This window comes from Protopterus annectens, chromosome 1.part1 (assembly GCF_019279795.1).
Source record: "Protopterus annectens isolate FY-2018-M chromosome 1.part1, PAN1.0, whole genome shotgun sequence".
Lineage (NCBI taxonomy): Eukaryota > Metazoa > Chordata > Ceratodontiformes > Protopteridae > Protopterus > Protopterus annectens.
Window position 1 is genome coordinate 578932651 of NC_056726.1, and position 21806 is coordinate 578954456.

Genomic DNA, 21806 nt, shown 5'->3' on the forward strand with positions numbered 1-21806 from the left:
TGTCTGGGTGAGATTGGGATCCCCTAATTAAGGATATTAAATCCTCTGCCAGAGTAAGCATTTGTGAACTAGAAGTGGGCCTATGTGAGGGGGGCTTAACAGGCACTGATTTAACAGTTTTGGCTGCTTTAGCCCTGGCAAAGGCCTTAACAGACATGGCTGCAGGAGGCCTAGCAGCACCACGTGCTGGGGTAGAGACATCCAAAGGGATGGTGTCTGATAAATCACTAGGAACCACAGTAGTAGGCAAAACTTCTGAGGCCGATTCAACTAAGGTAGCAGGAGCCTCAGTAGTAGTCATGGATTCGGCTGAAGATTGACCGTTTTTCGGTTTCGCCGAAACCGAGACACTGCGCTTGCTTAACCGTGGTTTCGGCGAAACCGCGGACCGCGAGTGTCGGTCTTTTCTTTGCGTTTTTAACAATTTGGGTAGTCGGAGGATCCGGCGGCATAATGTATGCAAAATCTGAGCGAAAAACTGTTCAGCAAACTCTGACCGGCCTAAGCGTTCGTCGGTTGAAGGAAGCACAGGCCGAACAGGCTGCTACGTCGTGGTCTGGGCCTAAGCAAGGCAGACAGTAAGAGTGGAAATCTTTATGAGGTATTTGTTTCCCACAAGTTAAACAGTTATTGACTTTTTCTGACATCGGCTGAGGCAAGAAAGAGTCCCCAACGGGGTACTTAGCTTTTTAGAAGTCTTCGAAGTAATCTCTGGATCTGACCGACCGGCACTTGCGAACAGCTTCTGCTTCAGGCGCCACGCGGCAAGAAAGACTGAGGAAAATGGCGTCGGCTGATGCCTTTATACCCGAACACCAGCAGAGATGACGTCGGGTGAAGAGCGACATCAGCCGAAGCCGGACCCAGACTTTGGAATCCGGCCGACCGAAGGGCTGCCTGACGACAGGACAACCCATTTGTTATGACTGCAGATGCTACCTTGAAGGACATGTACAGTTTTGTACCTACCATAAATGTAGATGTCCGAGAGGTATGCATCTGCAGTCCTAACATATGGGTTGTCCTGCCTCAGGCAGCCCTTCGGTCGGCCGGATTCCAAAGTCTGGGTCTGGCCTCGGCTGATGTCGCACTTCACCCGACGTCATAGCTGCTGTGAATTGGGTATAAAGGCATCAGCCGACGCCATTTTCCTCAGTGTTTCTTGCCCCAGATGCCAGGTGCCCTCTAGGAAGGCTAAATTTGGATAAATGCAAATGATTCCAAACAGTAGAGAGCAAACAAAAATAACATGTATATACATATATACAAACAAATACACCATAATAGATTCCCCCAGCTAGCTACAAGATGGGCAAATACCCTAGGAGTACCACAGAGGGGAAGGAGGGTGGGTAATCCTGACTGCAGATGCATACCTCTCGGACATCTACATTTATGGTAGGTACAAAACTGTACTATGTCCTTCAAGGATGCATCTGCAGTCCTAACATATGGGTAGAATACCATAGCCAAACTGGGGGAGGAGGCACTAAAAGGATTATGGTGTGGTTAAGATCCCTTGCAAAACAGCAGTTGCCAAACCTGCTCGGGATCTGGAGTATAAAGGTAGATTATAATGCTTGGCAAATGTATGCACGGAGCTCCAAGTAGCAGCCTCTAGAATGTCTTTGGTAGCCACTCCTCGTAAGAAAGCTGTAGTAGTGGCTGTAGCTCTTGTGGAGTGAGGCCTGATGTTTTCTGGAGTTGTCTTCCCATGAAAAGAGTAACAAAATCTAATGCAATTTCCTATCCATTTTGATATTGTCTGTTTTGAAATTGCTTTTCCTTCCATTCCTGTTGCATATGCTACCAGAAGCTGGTCAGTTTTTCTATTGTTCTTGGTTCTGTCCAGATAGTAGCGCAATTGCCTGTGCACATCAAAGGTATGTAGTAGTCTTTCCCCTCTGTTCTGTGGGTTGGGGAAGAATGTTGGTAGGTGTATTGCTTGGTTTAATGATACCCTGGAGACCACCTTTGGCATAAAGGTAGGGTTGGTTCTCAAGGATACTCTATCCTGATGGAAGATAAGGAAGGGCTGTACTGCCATTAATGCCTGTAATTCAGAAACCCTTCTTGCTGAAGTGATTGCAAGCAGGAAAGCAGTTTTCCAAGATAAGAACTGTAACTCTGCTGTTGCTGCTGGCTCGAAAGGGGGAAGTGTTAACTTTTCCAGGACAAATTTGAGGTCCCATGTAGGCAAAGGTGGCTTCCTTGGAGGCTTTACATTTTTAATTATTCTCAGAAACTGCCTGAGTAGAGGATGAGAGAAGACTGGAGGATCCATGTTGTATTTTGCTGAAATTGCTGATGCATGAATCTTAATGGAGGAGTAAGACAGGCCATTGTGGAAAAGGTCTGCTAAGTATTCCAGGATGTTAGCTATGTTTGCTAATGATACACTTTCTCCTTTTGCTGCACTCCAAATGAGGTATCTTTTCCATTTGGCTGAGTAAGTCTTCCTTGTGGAGGGTCTGCGAGCCTCCAGTATAATGTCTTTAACCCTCTGGGATAAATCTGGGTTATTTTGTTTTATATAATATTCCAGGCAGCCAGCTGTAGTGTTTTCAAGTTTGGATGTAGGATCTTGAAGTTGTTCTGTGTTAGCAGTAAAGGAACTAGAGGTAGAGGCCATGCGCGTGTCCGAGCCATACTCCTCAGTAGCGGGTACCAGTGCTGCCTCGGCCAGTCTGGAGCTATCAGGATGATCCTTGGGCGATCTTCTTTGATCTTCAGTAGCATTTTGTGCATCAAAGGAAGAGGTGGGAATGCATATGCTGTCAGGTTTTCCCAACTGAAGTAGAGGGAGTCCACCTTCCAAGCTACTGGGTGGGATGTCCTTGTGCAGAATTTCCTCAATTGGTGGTTGTGTGGGGATGCGAACAGGTCTATTTCTGGTAGTCCCCATTTCTTTGTAATGGATTTGAAGATGTCTGGATGCAGCATCCATTCGTGGGCATCCGTGGTAGTTCTGCTTAAGGTGTCTGCTAGTGTATTTTCTTTTCCTGGCACAAAAATGGCCTGGAGCTGAATGTTGAGGTTCAGGGCTACATTCCACAGGTCCATTGCCATCCGGCATAGAGGGTATGAATGTGTGCCTCCTTGTTTGTTAATATACCACATGACTGTGGTGTTGTCCGTCCTTATCAGCAAATGACCCTGTTAAAGAAACGGTCTGAATGCCTGGATTGCCTGTTTCACTGCCAGCATCTCTTTTTGATTTATGTGTAGGTTCAGCTGGTCTTGTGTCCATAGGCCTTGTATACACTTGTCCACCATGTGTGCCCCCCAGCCTAGGTCCGAGGCGTCCGTGGTGATAGTCTGGCTTGGGTGAGGTTTGTGGAAGGGCAGTCCTCTGTTCAACAGACAGGCCTGAGCCCACCACAGGAATTCTTGCTTCAGGCATGGGATTATTGGAATCTGAACCTCTAGGCTGTGCTTGTGTTGAGACCATATATTCCTTAGGTACCATTGCAACTTTCTCATATGCAGCCTGGCATGTGGAACCAATATTATGCAGGATGCCATGTAACCCAGGGCTTGCAGGACTTTCCTTGCTGTAAGCTGGTTCTGTGTTGTCAATGCCCTGAAATAGAGTGGTAGTTGCTTTTGTTTTTCTGCTGTGAGAAATGCCATCTGATTTGAAGTGTCCAATTCTGCACCCAAGAATGTTATCCTCTGGGATGGTAACAGTCTTGACTTTTTCATGTTGACTGTGTATCCCAGGGCTTGCAGTAGTTAAATAACCTTTTCCAAATCTTGTGTTAATTTGGTCTTGTTGTCCGCTTGTATCAGGCAGTCGTCCAGGTATGGATAAATCTGAATTCCCTGAAACCTGCAATGAGCAATTACTGATGCCAGGCATTTCGTGAATACTCTGGGCGCAGTAGATAAGCCAAAGGGCAATGCTGAGAATTGATAATGCTCTGATCCTGCAAGAAATCTGAGGTATCTTCTGCAATCTGGTCATATAGGGACGTGCAGGTATGCCTCCTTGAGATCTAGAGTCACCAGCCAAGACTCCTTGCCCAGCATGGGAAGAAGTTGCTGTAGGGTCAGCATTTTGAATTTTGGAACAATTAGATAAGTGTTCAGAGCGGACAGGTCGAGAATAGGCCTCCATTGGTTTTCTTTTCTTGGTACCAGGAAAAGTCTGGAGTAAAATCCTTGTCCTTGTTCCATAGGTGGTACCTTTTCTATAGCTCTCATTCTTAGTAAGTGGTTGATTTGTCCTAGAGCGTTTGTTTTTTGGTTTGGTGGAAGGTTTGGCATTCCTCTCTTTTTTGGTAGAGTGTGGAAGTGAAACCTGTAGCCTTTGTCTATTGTCTGTAAAATCCATTTGTCTCCTGTAATGTAATGCCAGTTTACGGAAAATAAGGCTAGCTTTCCGCCTAAGGGTGCTTCCAATTGTTCCCTGGTAGGCGGTATCAGAGCCAAGTCATTGTGTCTGTCCTGTTGAAGTGGTAGTAGCTGGATCTGTGGCAGTATTTCTCTGGTTGTTAGGCTGCCACTGGCGTCCCTGTAGGCCCCTCTGGATTGACCTCTGCCTCTTGGGCGCCTATTTCGACCTCTCTGTGCTCTGGAGGTGTCTGGAAAGGACCAAGTCTTCGAAGGCCAATTTCTACTAAACCTCGGAGGTTGGACCTGTAAGAAATCCTTGACTGTTTGAACAGATTTTGCTTTTTCTTCCACCTTCTTTAGCACTTGCTGTGCAGGGGAGCCAAACAAACTTTGTTTCTCCATGGGAGCATCTAGGAGCCTTGACTTGACATGGTCTGGTAAGGTTTGCTCTTTTAACCATGCATGCCTTCTGATCACGGTTCCAGTCATAGCTGACCTAAAGGAAGCCTCCAGTGCATCATAGCCGCATTTTAAAGAATGATTACTGACCTGCTGAGTGTTATGTACCAAATCCTGAAGGGACTTACGGTCTATAGGTTCAGGAGAGGACAGTTTTTTATTTAGCTGGTCTAACAAAAATTCCTGATACTGGATCATGTGGAATTGGCAGTTTAAGGCCCTAGCCGAAAGAGTAGCAGAAGTATAAACTTTTTTACCCCATCTCTCTAATGCTCTAGAGAGGGGAGGGGGGTTTTGGCAGAGGCAGCTGCTACAGCTTTGGGGCCCTGAGAAATGGTTTCAGGATCTGCAATAGGAGCCTTATACAAGTGAAAGTGTGTGTCCGGGACCCTGTAATATCTGTCGGGTTTGGCAGGGGCCGGGGGAAGAGAGTCAGGAGCAGTACAGGCATCATTAAATGCATCATCCACAACTGTTAGTACTGGAGGAATGGCTAAAAGCCTATGCTGTGGTAAATGTAAAAAGGTCCTAAGCCTTTTCCTTGAATCTGAGAAATCCTGGCCCTGCCATTGAAAATGCTCTCTCATAGGTTTCCCCAAAGGAAAATTCCTCAGGAGGAGAGGCAGAAGGAATGGAGTCTTCTGCATCAGAATCCTCATATGGAGAATAAGGGCCTTCTGGAGGATTTGAATTTTCTGACTCATCCGAGGAGTAGTCAGTCGAAACTGGATCGGGGGGCTCTGCTCTAGGCCTTTTCTCTGGAGGGGGTTGAGAGGCCCCGTCTGGGTGAGGTTGGGATCCCCTGATCAAGGAAATGAGATCCTCAGCCAGGCTAAGCATTTGGGAACTAGAAGTAGGCCTGTGTGGGGTTTTAGCAGGCAAGGCCTTAGAAGATTTAGCTGCTTTAGCCCTAGAAAAAGCCTTGATGGACATAGATGCAGGGGGCCTAGCAGCTCCACGTGCAGGAGTAGATATGTCTAAAGGAATAGTATCTGATAAATCCTGGGTGCCTGCTACAGCAGGAGAAATTTCGGTAGCAGATTCAGCCATGTGTGAGGCCTCGGCTGTCGGAGGTATGTTTTCGGCCGAAGGAAGAACCGAGGACTCGGTTTCAGCCGAAACCGAGACACTTGCGGTAGGCTTAACCGTGGTTTCGGCCGAAACCGCGGACCGCGAGTGTCGGTCCTTTTCCTTACGCTTTTTAGCTAATTGCGAAGTCGTAGTCTCCGATGGCATTTTGTAAGCAAAAGCGGGACCAAAAAACTCCTCCGCAAACTCCGACCGACGTCTAAGTGTCTGTCGGTTGAAGGAAGCACAGGCTAGACAAGCTGATACGTCGTGGTCTGGGCCTAAGCAAGGAAGGCAGTAAGAGTGGAAATCCTTATGAGGTATTTGTTTCCCACAAGTTAAACAATTATTTACTTTTTCTGACATCGGCTGAGGCAAGAAAGAGTCCCCAACGGGGTACTTAGCTTTTTAGAAGTCTTCAGTAGTAGAAATCTCTGGATCTGACCGACCGGCACTTGCGAACAGCTTCTGCTTCGGGCACCGCGCGGCAAGAAAGACTGAGGAAAATGGCATCGGCTGATGCCTTTATACCCAATTCACAGCAGCTATGACGTCGGGTGAAGTGCGACATCAGCCGAGGCCAGACCCAGGCTTTGGAATCCGGCCGACCGAAGGGCTGCCTGAGGCAGGACAACCCATATGTTAGGACTGCAGATGCATCCTTGAGGGACATCCAGAGTACCCGGAGAAAACCCACTCGAATGCAGGGAGGACCTGCAGATTACGCACAGAAGGCACTCCAGCCGAGAATCAAACCTCTTGCTGTGAGGTGACAATGCTACCGCTGCACCACTGTGCCTTCCAGCTCAATGAACAGCATACAGAACTAATTCAGAAAGTAGTGTTTGGACTTGCAGCAAAGTAGTTCTGAAGATTAGGTGTCCATGCACCACATATGTAGCTTACACCTTGCATATAAGACATAAATCTTAATGCATGATGTCTTGATAGTGTAAGAGCTTCTGTATACTGGCTGGACATTAGGCAATCCTTGGCAGGATAGCCCAAGAGTAAGGAATATTGCAACAGTGATAGGAAGTCCGTTTGCTGACAAGACTGCCTACTTTATTAGATGCAAAGGCCACAAACAGTTGATTTGATTTCCTGAAATGCTTTTTCTTATCCAATACCCGAGTTGCCTATGGACATCCAAGGTGTGAAAGGTCCTTTCTTCTTTGTTTTGTGATTTTGGGAAAAAAAAACAGGGAGATGTATAATTTAATTCAGAGAATTAGGAATAAAAGATGGGTTTGTTTTCATGTACAGTAAGCCAGGGTGAAATTGGAGGAAAGGTTGTGTAGAGCAGAAATTATCCTAGCTGAGGTGATGGCTACTATGGCTACTAAGAATGCAGTTTTCAAAGTTAAAAATGTTATACCTACAGACACTGCTGGCAGAAAGGGTGGAACAGTAAGCTTCTCCAAAACAAAGTTAAGGTCCCAAGATGGAGCAAGGGCTCTTCTTGGGGAACTGAGGTGAATGATACCCCTAAGGAGCTGCACTGTTAAAGGATTAGAAAACAGAGAAGTCCTCAGATATCACAGACACGTGAATCTTTTACAAAGAGCTCAACCAAGTAAGACAGTACCAGTGGCACTTCTGCTGACACAGGTTTTTGGCACTTGGCATGGTACCATACAGAGAATCTCTTCCAACATGAGAAATACAAATTCCTCATACTGGCCTGTCTAGTCTCCTTCAGAATGACAAATATCATTGTTTAGAAATTTTCCCTGACAGGTAAAGATCAGATCATCCATGGTGCTAGCCTCAGGGTGCTCAAGCTGGGGAGTATGGTGGTTCCCTTGTTCTGAGACAATAAATCCACTAGCTGCCATGGTCCAGTCTGCTCATGCTGTGTGGCAATGGGAACCAATGCTGCCATGGTCAAAACACTGCAATTAGGAACCCCTTTGGCCCTTCCTCCTTGATTTGTATTATTATCTGGGGATGAGAGGTGTGGAAAGGAAAGCATACAGATGTAGACCTGTCCATGGGAAGGAGAAAGCATCTTTCTTCCAGGCCTTGGTGTCTCTGACTCTCAAGCAATATTATAATTTTTGGCAAAAGGTCTACTTTTGGTACACCCCAACTTTGAGTAAGTTTGTGAAAATATTCCTGCTCAACATCCACTTGAGAGGTCTGACATTGACCTGCTCAGGTAGTCTGTCAGATTGTTTTCTCCTGGCAGGTAGTGTGCTATAAGATGTCATCCCATTTCGTGAACTACATCCTAAAGCTTTACTGCTCTCTCTCACTCTCCTAGCAGTACATTCTGTAGCTGCACTTCTAGGTGGGAGAGGGGATAAGAGGGGTACCTCCTCTGTTTATGTACTACATCACTGTGGTATTTCCTACCTTTTATCAAAAGTGTTCTACAGATTTTTAAGTGTCATAATGCCCCTGTATACTGCCAACATTTTCTTCAGACATCATGATATGGGGTTGGAGAACTGTAGACTCCACTGGCTTTGCACCTAAAGGCTGTTAGAGTGAGTGTCCAGTACTATATTGGAGGCGTCTTAGGTCATGACTTGATTTTCTGAACAGTACTGAAAGGGAACTTCTTTGCTCTAAACATGGACCTTTATCTTCCATCAAATATCCTTTTTCAGGCAGGCATGGGAGAAGCTTTATTTTATTTTACAAGGGATGTTGACGCTGGCACTATATACTTTTCAGATGTCGTTAGATTCTTCTCATGTGTAAACTGGCTGGGGGAATCATTAAGATAAAGGAGGCCATGTACTCCATAGCCCTGAGGACTTCTGGCAATCAGAGACACATGACTTGATGGTAAAGCTCAGGCTTGAGAAGCAGTCCCCTGTTAGGTGGAGAGAGACTTCCAATTCCCTAATAGACTGTGCATGAATTAGTGAATCATCTAAACAGGGGTAAACCTGGGTGCCCTGCAATATGCACTAATGGAACCAGATATTTTGTAAAGACTAGGGCAGACCACTTCAGAGCCGGTAGGATGCATTATAAATTCTGTGCGCTGCCCTTTGGTCTGCCATCTCCTTTGCTGTCTCATTTGCTTGTCTCTCTTTGTCCTACTTCCTCTTTGCCTAGGGTGGGAGGCAGGAAAGGATCAGAGCTTGATAGGAGAGCTGCTACTAAACCTCAGTGGCTGAACCCACAAAAAGTCCTTTACAGTCTTCAGGGAAATATCCTTGGTCTTCAGTTTCTTAAAATTACATGGGTCTTGGGTCCAAGCATAAAATCCTTATCAAGGGCTGGCAGCTGGCACAGAGGATTAAAGGAGCTATTTCCTGTGATCCAGTGGTCCAGGGTTCGATTCTCTCAGCCTTCACTACTTAACTGTGTGACTCTCAGCAAGTTCCCTAATCAAACACTGCTCCCAGGCTGAGTCTAAGAAAGGTCCATGGAGATCAGTGCTCTACTCAACTAAACAAAAATAAAATAGAGTAAATAAAGGATCACCAAAGATTTTGGATTTATCATGCTCAAGAATGGCCTATCCCCTTAATGAAGCATGGCTCCTAATAACTGACAGAGAAGCAACCACCTTGCGAGATGCTTCTAAAGCATTTAAGCCAACATTCATGGAAAGTTTTGCAACCTGAGAGCAGGAGTTGCAGATATCTAGAACTCTACTTCCATCCTCGCCCAGTTTGTCCTTCATTTGGTCCAAGAGACTTCCCCGGAATTTAACCACATGGAACTGGAAATTAAGAGTTCTCATGGCCAGGATGGCAGAAGTGTAGACTTTCTTACCAAACCTATCTAGGGTCTTACCCTCTTTCTCAGTTGGCAAGAGATTTATAGATGCACTCCATTGGGCCTCAGATAAAAGATCACCATCCACCACTTACTGGGTCCTTAAAAGGTGTTTGTGAGAATATAGAGCTCTACAGAAACAGTCTGGTTTCCTAGGAACAAATGATTGGGAGTCAGGCTACAGGGAAGAGTCAAGAATGACGTTGTCCACTACTGTTGACTGTGGAAAAATAGCCAGAGGTTTTGGGGTAATCATGAGTCTCCCACTTGAACTCCCTCATCTTATGGAGTGCCTCCCCAAAGATAAAATCTTCAGGTGGTGAAGCTGAGGCAAGACTTTCATCTGACTCTGAATCAGTATACGAACCAGAAGAAATCTGGTATACATATGGAAACTCATCCTCATTCGAGACATAAGAATTACTGGATTCCTGAGGGAAGCTCCATCTTTCTTTTCCCAAGAGAATATTATGTAGCAGGAGGTCTTACCCTGGCACAACATCCATGAGATCATCAGCTAGTATGACAAGGTCCTGTGAGAAGGCCTGATGACTGACATCCAGAAGGCATAGGCTGAGGTAAGCTGACAGCAGTCTTTCTGTTTGGCCTTAGGCCTAGTCTTGGGTCTGGCATTAGTTGTTTTGGGTCTGACCAATGGCAGGTGGCTGGGGCATGTGCTACATTTGCTAAGGATTCCTTTCTGAAATGAGGGATTCCCAGCAACAGGTCTGGAATGGGATTCAGAAACTAGAGTCACCCGAGTGATCCAGTCCCATTCAATACCTTATGTTCTTCAGTCTGTGCAGATATCAAGAGGGCCAACAGAGTGGTGGACTCCAAAAGGGTCTCACCAGAGGTCTCAGCTACACACAGTCATCAAAAGGGACTGTGAATGCATCTCTCTTTCTCCCTCTGACAACTGCACGTTCAGGTGGACTATCCAACACTGATAGGCATTTGCCTTGTAATTTCCAGATATTTCACTCTTTTTCGAGGAAACTCCAACTCAGCATGACTACCAGGTGCTGTAATGCTTATGGGTCCCGATACTCTAAGAACTTTTATAGCAATTCTGCCCTACCCAAATAAGCACACTGTGGACAGCTGGGCACATCTTGCTCCAAGCCCAGACAAAACAAGCAGAATATGAAAGTCTGGATGAGGGATTTGTTTACCACACTTTAAACATTTGTTTTAGTCACCGACAACTGACAGTAACACTAGCAATAATACAGAAAAAAATCAAGGTCCCCAATAAGGCACTTTGTTTTAGGAGCTCTGTCTCAGGCTTCGGACTGACTAATGTACACTTTGAAGGTTGCATCATGTTCTGACGATAGAAAGAACTGAGAAAATGAAGCTAGCCAATGACTCCTATATCACAACATGCTGACTTTAGAGGAGAGGGTGTCCACCAGACCAGTAGGAGGGGATAAATACTCTGATACTTGGGCTGAACAAGACCTTTCACAACAGGAAATACCAGTGAGTTATTACTGCAACTGCAAAACATGATAAACTTCTTGGAATACTGAAAGGACCTCCTGATCCCTTGGTTAATCTGTGTGTGCCAACTACATATTTCTTCTTGAAACTCAAAGCCTCTTAACAATCCCATACAGGTGCTGGAGGTAAAGGGTCTGGAGACAGGCCGGACTCTGAAAATACATCATCTACAATGTCTAAAACAGGAGGAATAGCAAGAGGCCTGTGCTGAGGAAGTAAAAGGAAGTCTCTAAGCCTTTTCTTAGATTCTGAGTAGTCCTGGCTCTCCCAGTGGAAATGCTCCATCATGGTATGCAGGGTTTCTCCAAAAGAATAATCCTCAGGAGGAGAGGCTGAAGGGATAGATTCTTCAGCATCAGAATCCTCATAGGGAGGAAGAGAGTATTCCTGTTCAGAAGGGGAAGCAGAGGAAATGGAAACCTGATCTGAAGATTCATATTCTGTCTCTTGCCTAGGCCTCTTATAAGGAGGGGGATGGGAACCCCTGATCAAAGTAATTAGGTCTTCGGCCATTTTGAGAATCTGTTTTTTAGGCATGGGGGCCTGTCCATGGGATTGTTGTACTTGTTTCTTTGTCTTTAGTGGAGCTTTAGTCTTTCCCTTTGAAGCTGTAGTCGGTTTTACATATAACTGTGTTGGCCTGAAAACACCCTCAGAAGCCGATGCCTGCTCAGCGGCTCCAGACCCATCTGAAGGGATATTTTCCGAGAGTCCAATACCTTGAGTATCCTGCAGCCTAGTGGGCTCCACGTGGGAGTCGGAAGCAGCCTGCGGCTCTGAGTTAGCGGGCGTCATGGGCTGCAAAAGCGCATCACTGAGAACCGGCAACTGGCTAAGAAGAAGCCTCGTCGTCAGTTTTGGACCTCGGATGCCTGTCCTTTTCCTTGCGTTTCTTGTGAATTGCGGTAGTCGGATGGCTATCCGACAACATAGTGTAATTAAAACTGCGGCCAAAGTAGTAAAATGCAAAATCGTGCCTTCGCTTAATACTGCGTTGGTTAAATCTAGCACAAAACCTACAATTAGTGACATCGTGATCAGGGCCTAGGCAAGGAATACAATAAGAATGTAAGTCCTTATGAGGTATTTGCTTCCCACAAGAAATACAATTATTAACTTTTTCTGACATCGGTCTGGAGCAAGAAAAAAGTTTCCCCAACGGGGTACTTAGCTTTAAATGAAGACTTCGGATCTGAAATTCGAACACGAAAAATCTCAGGAGTCGGCCGACCGGTACTTGCGAACTGCTTTTGCTTCGGGCACCGCACGGCAAGAAAGATTGGAGAAAATGGCGTTGGCTGCATCTTTTATACCCCTGGTGCACTGACGTCAGGGAAGAGGCGACAGCAACTGACGCCGGACCAGGACTTTGGAATTCAGGCCAACTACGGGTAGCCTGCCAGCAGGATAACCCAAGTGTAATGACTGCAACAGTGAAACACGATGAACATCAGGAAATACCAGTGAGTTATTACTGCAACTGCAAAAAGTACAGTTTTGTACCTACCATAAATGTAGATGTTCGAGGATCCACATTGCTGCAGTCCTAACTATTGGGTAGTCCGCTGTCCAGTCGGCCCGAATACCAGAGTATATGGCTGACGTCGGTCAGGGCGCATTAGACTGACGTCAGTACGTCAGGGTACTAATGCGCATGACCGACGTCATATCCTCAGTCTTTTCTTGCCCCAGATGTCAGAAGACCCTAAAAAGACAAGGCCCAAAATACCTGCACCAGAAATATGTACAATATATACAAAAATATATACAAAAATATCAGCATATAACCTCACCTACACAACCACCCCTAAACACAGAGGGAAGGAGGGAGGTAAATTGGACTGCAGCAATGTGGATCCTCGAACATCTACATTTATGGTAGGTACAAAACTGTACTATGTTCTTCGTTCCACATTGCTGCAGTCCTAACTATTGGGTAGAATCCCAAAGCAGAGGTAAGGGAGGCTGGCAAATCATAAAGAAGCAGGAGCTGACAACATGCCTTGCAAAATAGCTGTGGCAAAACCAGCCCTAGACTTAGAGTAGAGAGGAAGGTGATAATGCTTAGAGAAAGTATGCACTGAACTCCAAGTAGCTGCCTCCAAAATATCCTTAGTTGCCACCCCTTAGAAATGCTGTTGAAGTGGCAGTAGCCCTAGTGGAATGAGGCCTAATCCCAGCTGGAATCTCCTTGCCATGATGGGAATAACAAAATGCAATGCAAAACCCAATCCACCTAGAAATAGTTTGTTTTGACACAGGCTTGCCCTGCGAACTCAAAGCAAAAGAAACAAACAACTGCTGAGACTGCCTAAAATCCTTAGTCCTGCTTAAATAATAACGCAATTGCCTATGTACATCTAAAGTGTGCAAAATCTTTTCCCCTTTATTTTGGGGGTCTGCATAAAAAGTAGGCAAATGAATAGTTTGGTTTAAAGCCACACTAGAAACCACCTTAGGCATAAAGGAAGGATTAGTGCGTAATGATACCCTATCCTTATGAAAAATCAAAAGGGCTCTACTGCCATAAGGGCCTGCAACTCAGACACCCTTCTTGCAGAAGTAATAGCCAACAGAAAAGCAGTCTTCCATGACAAGTATTTCAATTCAGCAGTAGCCGCAGGCTCAAAAGGTTGTAGAGTAAGTTTTCCAACACAAAATTGAGATCCCAAGCAGGAGTAGGAGCTCACGGGGGTCTTATATTCTTTGCCCCTCTAAGAAACTGCTTGAACAAAGGATGCGAAAACAATGGTGGGTCACAATCATAGTGAGCTGAAATTGCTGCAGCATGAATCTTAATGGAAGAGAAGGACAAACCTTTGTCCAATAACTCAGTAAGATATTGAAGAGCCACATTCAAATTAGGCTCAGAAATCTCCAAATTCTTTGCTGTACTCCAAAATAAAAACCTCTTCCATTTTTCTGCGTACACTTTCCTTGTACTAGGTCTTCTAGCTTCCATAATCACATTTAAAACTTGTTGAGGAAGTTGAGACCTGCTGTGTTTCAACACAGAATATGCCAGGCTGTTAGATGAAGTGAGTGAAGCTTGACATTGAGCAGATGACCGTCCTTCTGAGATAACAGATGTGGAATCAAAGGTAAAGGCCATGGAGGCTTCCTTACCAGACTCCTTAGTAGTGGGTACCAGTGTTGCGAGGCCAATCTGGAGCTATTAAAATCATCCTTGGCTTGTCTTGTCTGACCTTTAAGAGCACCTTTGGAAGAAGAGGCAGAGGTGGAAAGGCATACACATGAAGATTTTTCCAACTGAAAGAAAGAGCATCCACTTTCCAAGCTGTGTGATGAAACCCCTTTGTGCAAAACTTTGGCAGCTGGTGGTTTAGTGGAGAAGCGAACAGATCTATGTCTGGAGTTCCCCATGACACTGTCAATTTCTGAAATACATGAAGATCCAGTTTCCACTCGTGGGGATCCATGATTTGTCTGCTTAACACATCTGCTAAGGAGTTCTGTGCTCCCGGCAGAAACCTTGCCTGAAGAGTTAGTTGCAAGCTGAGCGCAGTCTCCCATAAAATCATTGCTTGCCTGCATAGAGGATAAGAATGTGTTCCCCTTGTTTGTTGATGTACCACATGACAGTTGTGTTGTCTGTTAGAATCAACACCTGCCCTGGAAGAAGTAACTCCTTGAAAGCCATTAATGCAAACTGGACTGCTAACATCTCCTTCATGTTGATATGTAGATGCTGTAGTCTGGCAGGCCACTTGTCTTGTATCCACTTTCCATTTAGATGAGCTCCCCAAGCAATGTCCGAGGCATCTGTCGTTAAAATCTGACTCGCCTCTGGCCGGGTCACAGAGAGTCCCTTGTTTAGGTGACATTCCTGAGCCCACCACAAAAATTCGTTTTGAAGGCAAGGTATTATTTGAATGACAGTGTCCAAATCCTGGCAGTGCTGTGTCCATACATTTTTGAGATACCATTGCAGCTTCCTCATATGCAGTTTGGCATTGGGAAGCACCAGAATACAAGATGCCATGAACCCTAATGCTTGAAGGACTGTCCTTGCAGTCAGCACGGACTGATGAGATAGTTGATGGAAGTAAAGGGATAGACTCTTTTGTTTGTCCGGGGTTAAAAAGGCCATCTGGGCTGCTGTATTCAGTCTCACACCCAGAAAGCACATGTCTTGAGAGGGTACTAGACTGGACTTTATTTCGTTCACAGAATACCCTAGGCATCTTAGCACTGCTATAACATATTCCAGATGCTGTAGAAGGTCTTCCTTTTCTTGAGCCAGAATCAGGCAGTCGTCCAAGTAAGGATAGATTTGAATTCCTTTTAACCTGAAGTAAGCTATCACTGGAGCCAGAACCTTTGTGAATACTCTGGGCGCAGTAGATAAGCCAAAGGGCAATGCAGAGAACTGATAATGAGAATTTCCAGCCCGAAAACGCAGATACTTCCTGCAACTTAGTCTTATAGGCACATGAAGGTAAGCTTCCTTGAGATCTAAAGTTACCATCCAGTGATCTTTGCCCAGCAGAGGTAAAAGCTGTTGTAACGTCAACATCTTGAACTTTGGAATGTCCAGATAAGTGTTGAGGATAGATAAATCCAAAATTGGTCTCCACGTGTTCCCCTTCTTTGGTACTAGGAACAGGCGAGAATAAAATCCTAGGCCCCTTTCTGATACAGGGACTGGCTGAATGGCCCCTATTTGGAGTAACAGAGAAATTTGCTTGTGAGCCTCTTTCCTTTGTGGAGGAGGAACGTCTGGCATGCCTTTGAAAGGGGGCAATGTATGGAAATAAAACCTGTAACCGTGGTGAATGATATCCAACACCCATTTGTCTTGAGTGATTAAATCCCAATTTTCTTTGAAAAGAGACAGTCTTCCTCCCAAAGGAGCTGCCAGGCGAGAATCTACTGGCAGCTGAAAAGGCAGGTCATTGGGTCTGTTTACGAAAGGACTGACCCCTGCCCTCACCAGAAGTCTGAGCAGGTGAACTCCCTGTTCTAGGCCTAAAAGAACCTTGAGCTCTGCCCTACCACGTCTAGACCTACCCCTAGACTGGGAATCATAAGCAGGATATGTCCATCCCTTAGTAGGCCAATTTCTACTAAACTTGGTGGCTGCACCTGCAAAAAATCTTTAACAGTTTGCATAGACTTAGCTTTGTCCTCCATTTTCTTTAAAACTGCTTCCACAGGCGAACCAAACAACACATCAGACTGTAAAGGAGCATCCAAAATCCTTGTCTTAACATGCTCAGCTAAATTCTGATCCCTCAACCAGGCATGCCTGCGAAGAACAGAACTAGTGGCAGCCACCCTCGAGGAGGCCTGTACAGCATCAAAACCACATTGCAAAGAATGCTTACCCACTTGTTCAGACACATGAACTAAATCCAGCAACTCTTTACACTCAATACCTTCCGCCAAAGCATCCACCTTAGATTTCAGTTGTGAAAGGAGATAATTTTGATATTTTAGCATGTGAAACTGACAATTCAACGCCCTCATGGCTAAAGTGGAAGAAGTATACACTTTCTTTCCCCATCTATCCAAAGCCCTTGCCTCTTTATCAGTGGGAACAGGGTTTTTAACCACAGAGGCCTTAACACCTTTAGGTCCCTGAGAAACAGTTTCGGGTCTGCCCTAGGACTCTTAAAAGATACTTATGAGCTTCAGGCACCCTATAGTACCTATCAGGTTTAACAGGAGCAGGAGGCAAAGAGTCAGGGTTCAGGGAAGCCTCTGCAAAAACATCTTCCACCACATTCAACACAGGAGGTATAGCTAAGGGCCTATGCTGGGGTAAAAACAAGAATTCCCTAAGCCTTTTCCTAGAATCAGAGTAATCCTGGCCTTCCCATTTAAAGTGCTCCCTCATGGAATGCAGAGTCTCTGAAAATGAGAAATCCTCAGGAGGAGAAGCTGTAGGAGTGGAATCATCCACATCAGAATCAGAATAAGGAGGATACTCCTGCAAATCTTCCGCAGAAGACTCAGAAGCCTCTGAACACTGTTCAAAACTATCCAACTCAGGTTCCACCCTAGGCCTCTTATCAGGAGGGGGCATAGAACCTCTAATCATAGTAATCAAATCTTCTGCCATTTTAAGCATATGTTTCTTAGGCACAGGACCTGAAGTGCTAGGAGAAGCCCCCACTGAAGCTAAACTTGGCCTACCTCTCAAAGAAGTTTTGGAAACAGAAGGAGAGGCTCTAACTCCCTTGGGAAGAGAGGGAAGAACAGTTACCTGAGAAGCCCCCTCAGCCTGGCCTACCTCCTGAGAAGGCACATCCTGTAACAGTAAAGTCTCTGCCTGAGACTCCAAAGAAACTCCTGGCAAAACCTCTGGCTCCACTGAGCCTTCTAAAGAACCGGCGTCCGGGACTGCCGGTTCATCAACCCTAGGCTTCGCTGTTTTGTCCTTGCGCTTCTTGGATTGCGGGCGTCGGAGCATCCGGCGGCATTTTATAATTACAACGCTTCCCAAACACTAACCTGGCACAGTCTAACCTTCTCTTAATAGTGCGTTTGTTAAACCTAGCACAAGAGCGGCATCCAACAACGTCGTGCTCAGGCCCTAAACAAGGTATACACAAGGTATGGTAATCCCTATGAGGTATCTGTTTCCCACAAGAAATACAGTTATTCACTTTTTCTGACATCCGGTTAAATACTGAGGCAAGAAAAAACCAAAATGTTCCCAACGGGTACTTAGCCAACTCTGATTCGGTCTGAAACTCCGACTTCAGAAAATTTCAGAACGCCAACCTGCACTCGCAAAACTGCTTCTGCATCGGACCATGCGGCAAAAAAGACTGAGGATATGACGTCGGTCATGCGCATTAGTACCCTGACGTACTGACGTCAGTCTAATGCGCCCTGACCGACGTCAGCCATATACTCTGGTATTCGGGCCGATTGGACAGCGGACTACCCAATAGTTAGGACTGCAGCAATGTGGAACGAAGAACATCATGATAAACTTCTTGGAATACCAAAAGGACCTCCTGATCCCTTGGATACTCTGTGTGTGCCAACTACATATTTCTTTTTGAAACTCAAAGCCTCTTTACAACCCCATTTAAAGGGCTCGCTCATCAGGTTAAGCATTTCACAAAGGAAAATTCTTCCAGTGGGGTAGCTGATGAAATGGTGACCATAAGGTCAGTCTCATACTCTAGGGAAGACATGCATAATACTCTAGATCCTCATTGTTCAATTTTGATTCTGAGGAATCCAAGATGGAGGGGAATTCTTTTCTTTCCCTCATAGATGGCCACTCCTTAAATGGAAGGTTAGGCTTCCCGATGGTATGTTTGGTGCTACCTGGACACATGATCCTCCATGAACTTCTTGCATTCAAAGATGGCTGAGGAATACAAAGTCACGGTTTCTTGGAAGAAGTTCAAAAAAGCTGCAATGCCTGACAAATGAAGAATGTTGCAGGACAATGGTAAAAACAAGTATTCTTCTTAACTTCCTTCTTCAGCTTTCATTATGCAAACTACATCATACTAGTGAATCAATAACACCTGCTCTGGTCAAAGAATGCCTCATTAACTACACAAGTAATGAAAGGAGAGGCAACCCGGGAAGCAAATGGAGGGGCATACACCCCAAGACTGACACCTGAGCCAACCAAAAAGTACTAAGAGTCTGGGAAGTTAGGTCGAACACCAGCTACCAAGGTACTAACAGCCCCTGAGCCACTAACTCATGTGACAAAGGGAGCACTTTGTAGCCTGCGCCTGCTTCAGTGGCAATCTTGACAGAGGCTGAAGGTTTGATGCCCCTCCTCAGAAACAGTGTTCACAGGCTGGGCAATGAAAACAACCAGACGTCAGCATCTCAGTGCTTAGGAGGGAAATGTATGCTCAGAGATTACTGAACATCTTTTAATTTAAGACATAATGTACAAGGGAATATGGCTTAAATTACTCTTTCCATAAGTTAAATGGATATTTATTCCTGTCATGTACTCCACCTATGGACACTTTTCACAACAATGGTCATGTCTGGATTTCTTATCCACTCTGGAATCAAGGGAATTCCCCTGCCTGTGTCTGTGGCCCAGATGAATAAAACATGTATTGCAGCCCAGGCAAGCAGAATTTAATAGTGGCCCTATCATTGGAGGAAACAGGGAGGGGTGGAGTGAGCAGACATGGTCTATTCACCTCTACCGGGATGGGACTCGTTTGCATACACTTAGGAGGCATACTGCAAGGTGCAATCTCCCTGCTGGTGGAGACAAGAGACACAACCACTCCTGCCCAGAGGTGAGGGACAGGACCACTTTGAGGAACATCCCTTGCAAAAGTGAGAGGACTTTCCTCTGCAGATGGCCCACTGCATGCTCATTTCTGGCACCTAGCTAAGTGTGCTGAGTTAGGGCCTGAGAGTAAAAAAAATGTAAACTCCCCCGATTGCTATCTAAATGATTGCCCTTCCTATTTGTTCCTCAGCCAGGTGAGGGGGAACAAAATGGGGCAATTAGTCAGGAGGGTGCTGGTGTCTGACAAACAGTCAGGGCTAAAACCACCCCCACACACACAAATTTCCCCAAAGTGGGCCGCAGATTCCATGCCACACAATCAACTCTTTTCTGCCATTTGGTGTTTATTCCCAGTTACTATACTTCTACCTTATTAAGTAATAAAACTTCACTCTGTGGGAAAACATTAGGTAAGATGGCGGACAGTAAGGCAGGCTTCAAAAGATCCCAGCGACTGCAGATGTCCTTGCTTACGAGCTAATGGTGGAAAAGAGCCTAGATCTCATGCAAATGCATCAAATGATGGAAAAGGGGACTACAGTACACTACAGCAAGAATCTGATGCTAACAGGCAGTTATTAGACTTCCCAGATGTCTTGCTTGCTTTTAGCATGCAAAATACTGGTACTCATGTCTTACAACTATTAAAATAAGAGAAGATACAGTGATAAAATTAAACTGTAATAGGTATGACACATACAGACTTTATAGCCATGTACTGCAAAGTGCTTTCCTGTATTCCCAAGGCCCACTTGTGTCATCAATGTGGGTAACACTGTAATGCAATAATGTGTGGTTCTGATGAATGTAATGTGTGGCACTATAATGCAGTAATCTGTGGTACTGATGAATGTATTTCTATATGTATTCAATATGTAAAATTTCTATTTTCTGTTGGAGCTTTTCTCCTCGGGCCTCCACTGAAAATGGGCATTTGAAGCCCAGTCGGACAAAACCAGTCAACAAATATAAAATAAACAAATAAATAAACAGAGGAGCAGTCAGATGATTACTGACCAAGAAATAATAGCATTATTAGCATACCACTTGCTGCAGATGCCCCCTGGTAATGAAATCTTTGTATCTTAGGTAAAGCACAACAGATATTTACATTATACTAAATTACTGGATTATGTTTCTGGATCCCTTTGGTAAACAAACAGCAGCTTATTCTACAGAATGGACTTCAGTTTTGTTTAGGAAGAGAGGGTCTGAGCAAGTTCGTGCTTGTACGTACCTGACTTTCTTGCCTTGTTCAGTTAGCATCTTTACTAGATCTGCAATGGGGTACTGTGCTTTTGCTGCACATAAACCATAACCTGAAAAAAAGTACAATTATTGCTGGGCATATAACCATTTTTTCTTTCTTTTTACTTTAACTGATTTTGTTAACATTCTCAAATACCATGTCACCTGTTCACTGACAAGTTGCAGCACATGCATCCTACCATACAATATTCTCCAAAAGAGATCCCATCCACCTGAGAGAGCAGTGGCTCACATGAATGCAAAATAACATACCTTATTGGGTTAATTGCATAAAATCATTAACTGCATGCCTTATTAACATATATACATATTTACACATACATACATGCACATATCTGTAAATATATACATGTTCTTAAAATTTTAGAATATTGAAAAGATAACACATCTTCAACCCCCACACTTTTGCCAGAAGTAAAATCTTAACTTTTTAATGGTTTTGCGTAAATCCCAATTATACAAAATCTTCTGACATCTTCTCAACCTATTTTCTCTACCTTCTAATTCCACCTTATAACGTCATACATTGCATCCATATTAATATTGTTTTACATATTTTATAATCCCTTTCTCAACACCATTTTATCCTTCTACACTAGATAAAAATATACTTAGTCGTCATCTGCACCACACCGATTTATTTTGCAGTCTTTCATCATACGCTTACATTTCATATTCCCATTCACTGACAGTCTATTCAAAGATATTTACTACATAAAATCTAACTATTCACATATTTTTTTACATTTTAACTTCCTTATTCCAAATTCCTTCTTTCTTACAGGCGTTTATTATTTATTTACTATTTTACTATACCCAAGGGTGCATGGGGATTTGTCGGCAGAATCCACCCCTTGTTCAGCTGTCAGTTTTATTTGGATCTGAAGAAGTGGTAGTCTTGTGAAAGTGCTCATCCTTCTACAATAAAGCCATTAAAAATCAAGTTTTGGAAGATAACGCTTTATTTGTCTCTGCTCAGCTTGGTTGGTGTGCTCACATTTTGACTTATTTGGTTCCTTAGTTATGTGTCAAGATGGCTAGACAAAAATCACACAGTGTTATTTCGCAGGTTCTCTACCTAATACAATGACCTGAGCAATGAAAAAGCATAGGAGAGGAAATAAAGTTATCAAATGAAAGGGGAGGGGGCATGGGAATGCACTCTGGC

The 21806-nt window shown here is 44.6% G+C and overlaps 1 protein-coding gene across 2 annotated transcripts in view; it reads right to left on the reverse strand.

Moving 5' to 3' along the window:
• NNT (nicotinamide nucleotide transhydrogenase) overlaps nucleotides 1-21806 on the reverse strand; it is a 1308245-nt gene that overhangs the window by 167437 nt on the left and 1119002 nt on the right. For both annotated transcript variants that reach the window (XM_044076912.1, XM_044076918.1), the window contains exon 19: nucleotides 20607-20688. In XM_044076912.1, the coding sequence (XP_043932847.1) occupies nucleotides 20607-20688 (82 nt within the window). The remainder of the gene's footprint in view (nucleotides 1-20606; nucleotides 20689-21806) is intronic.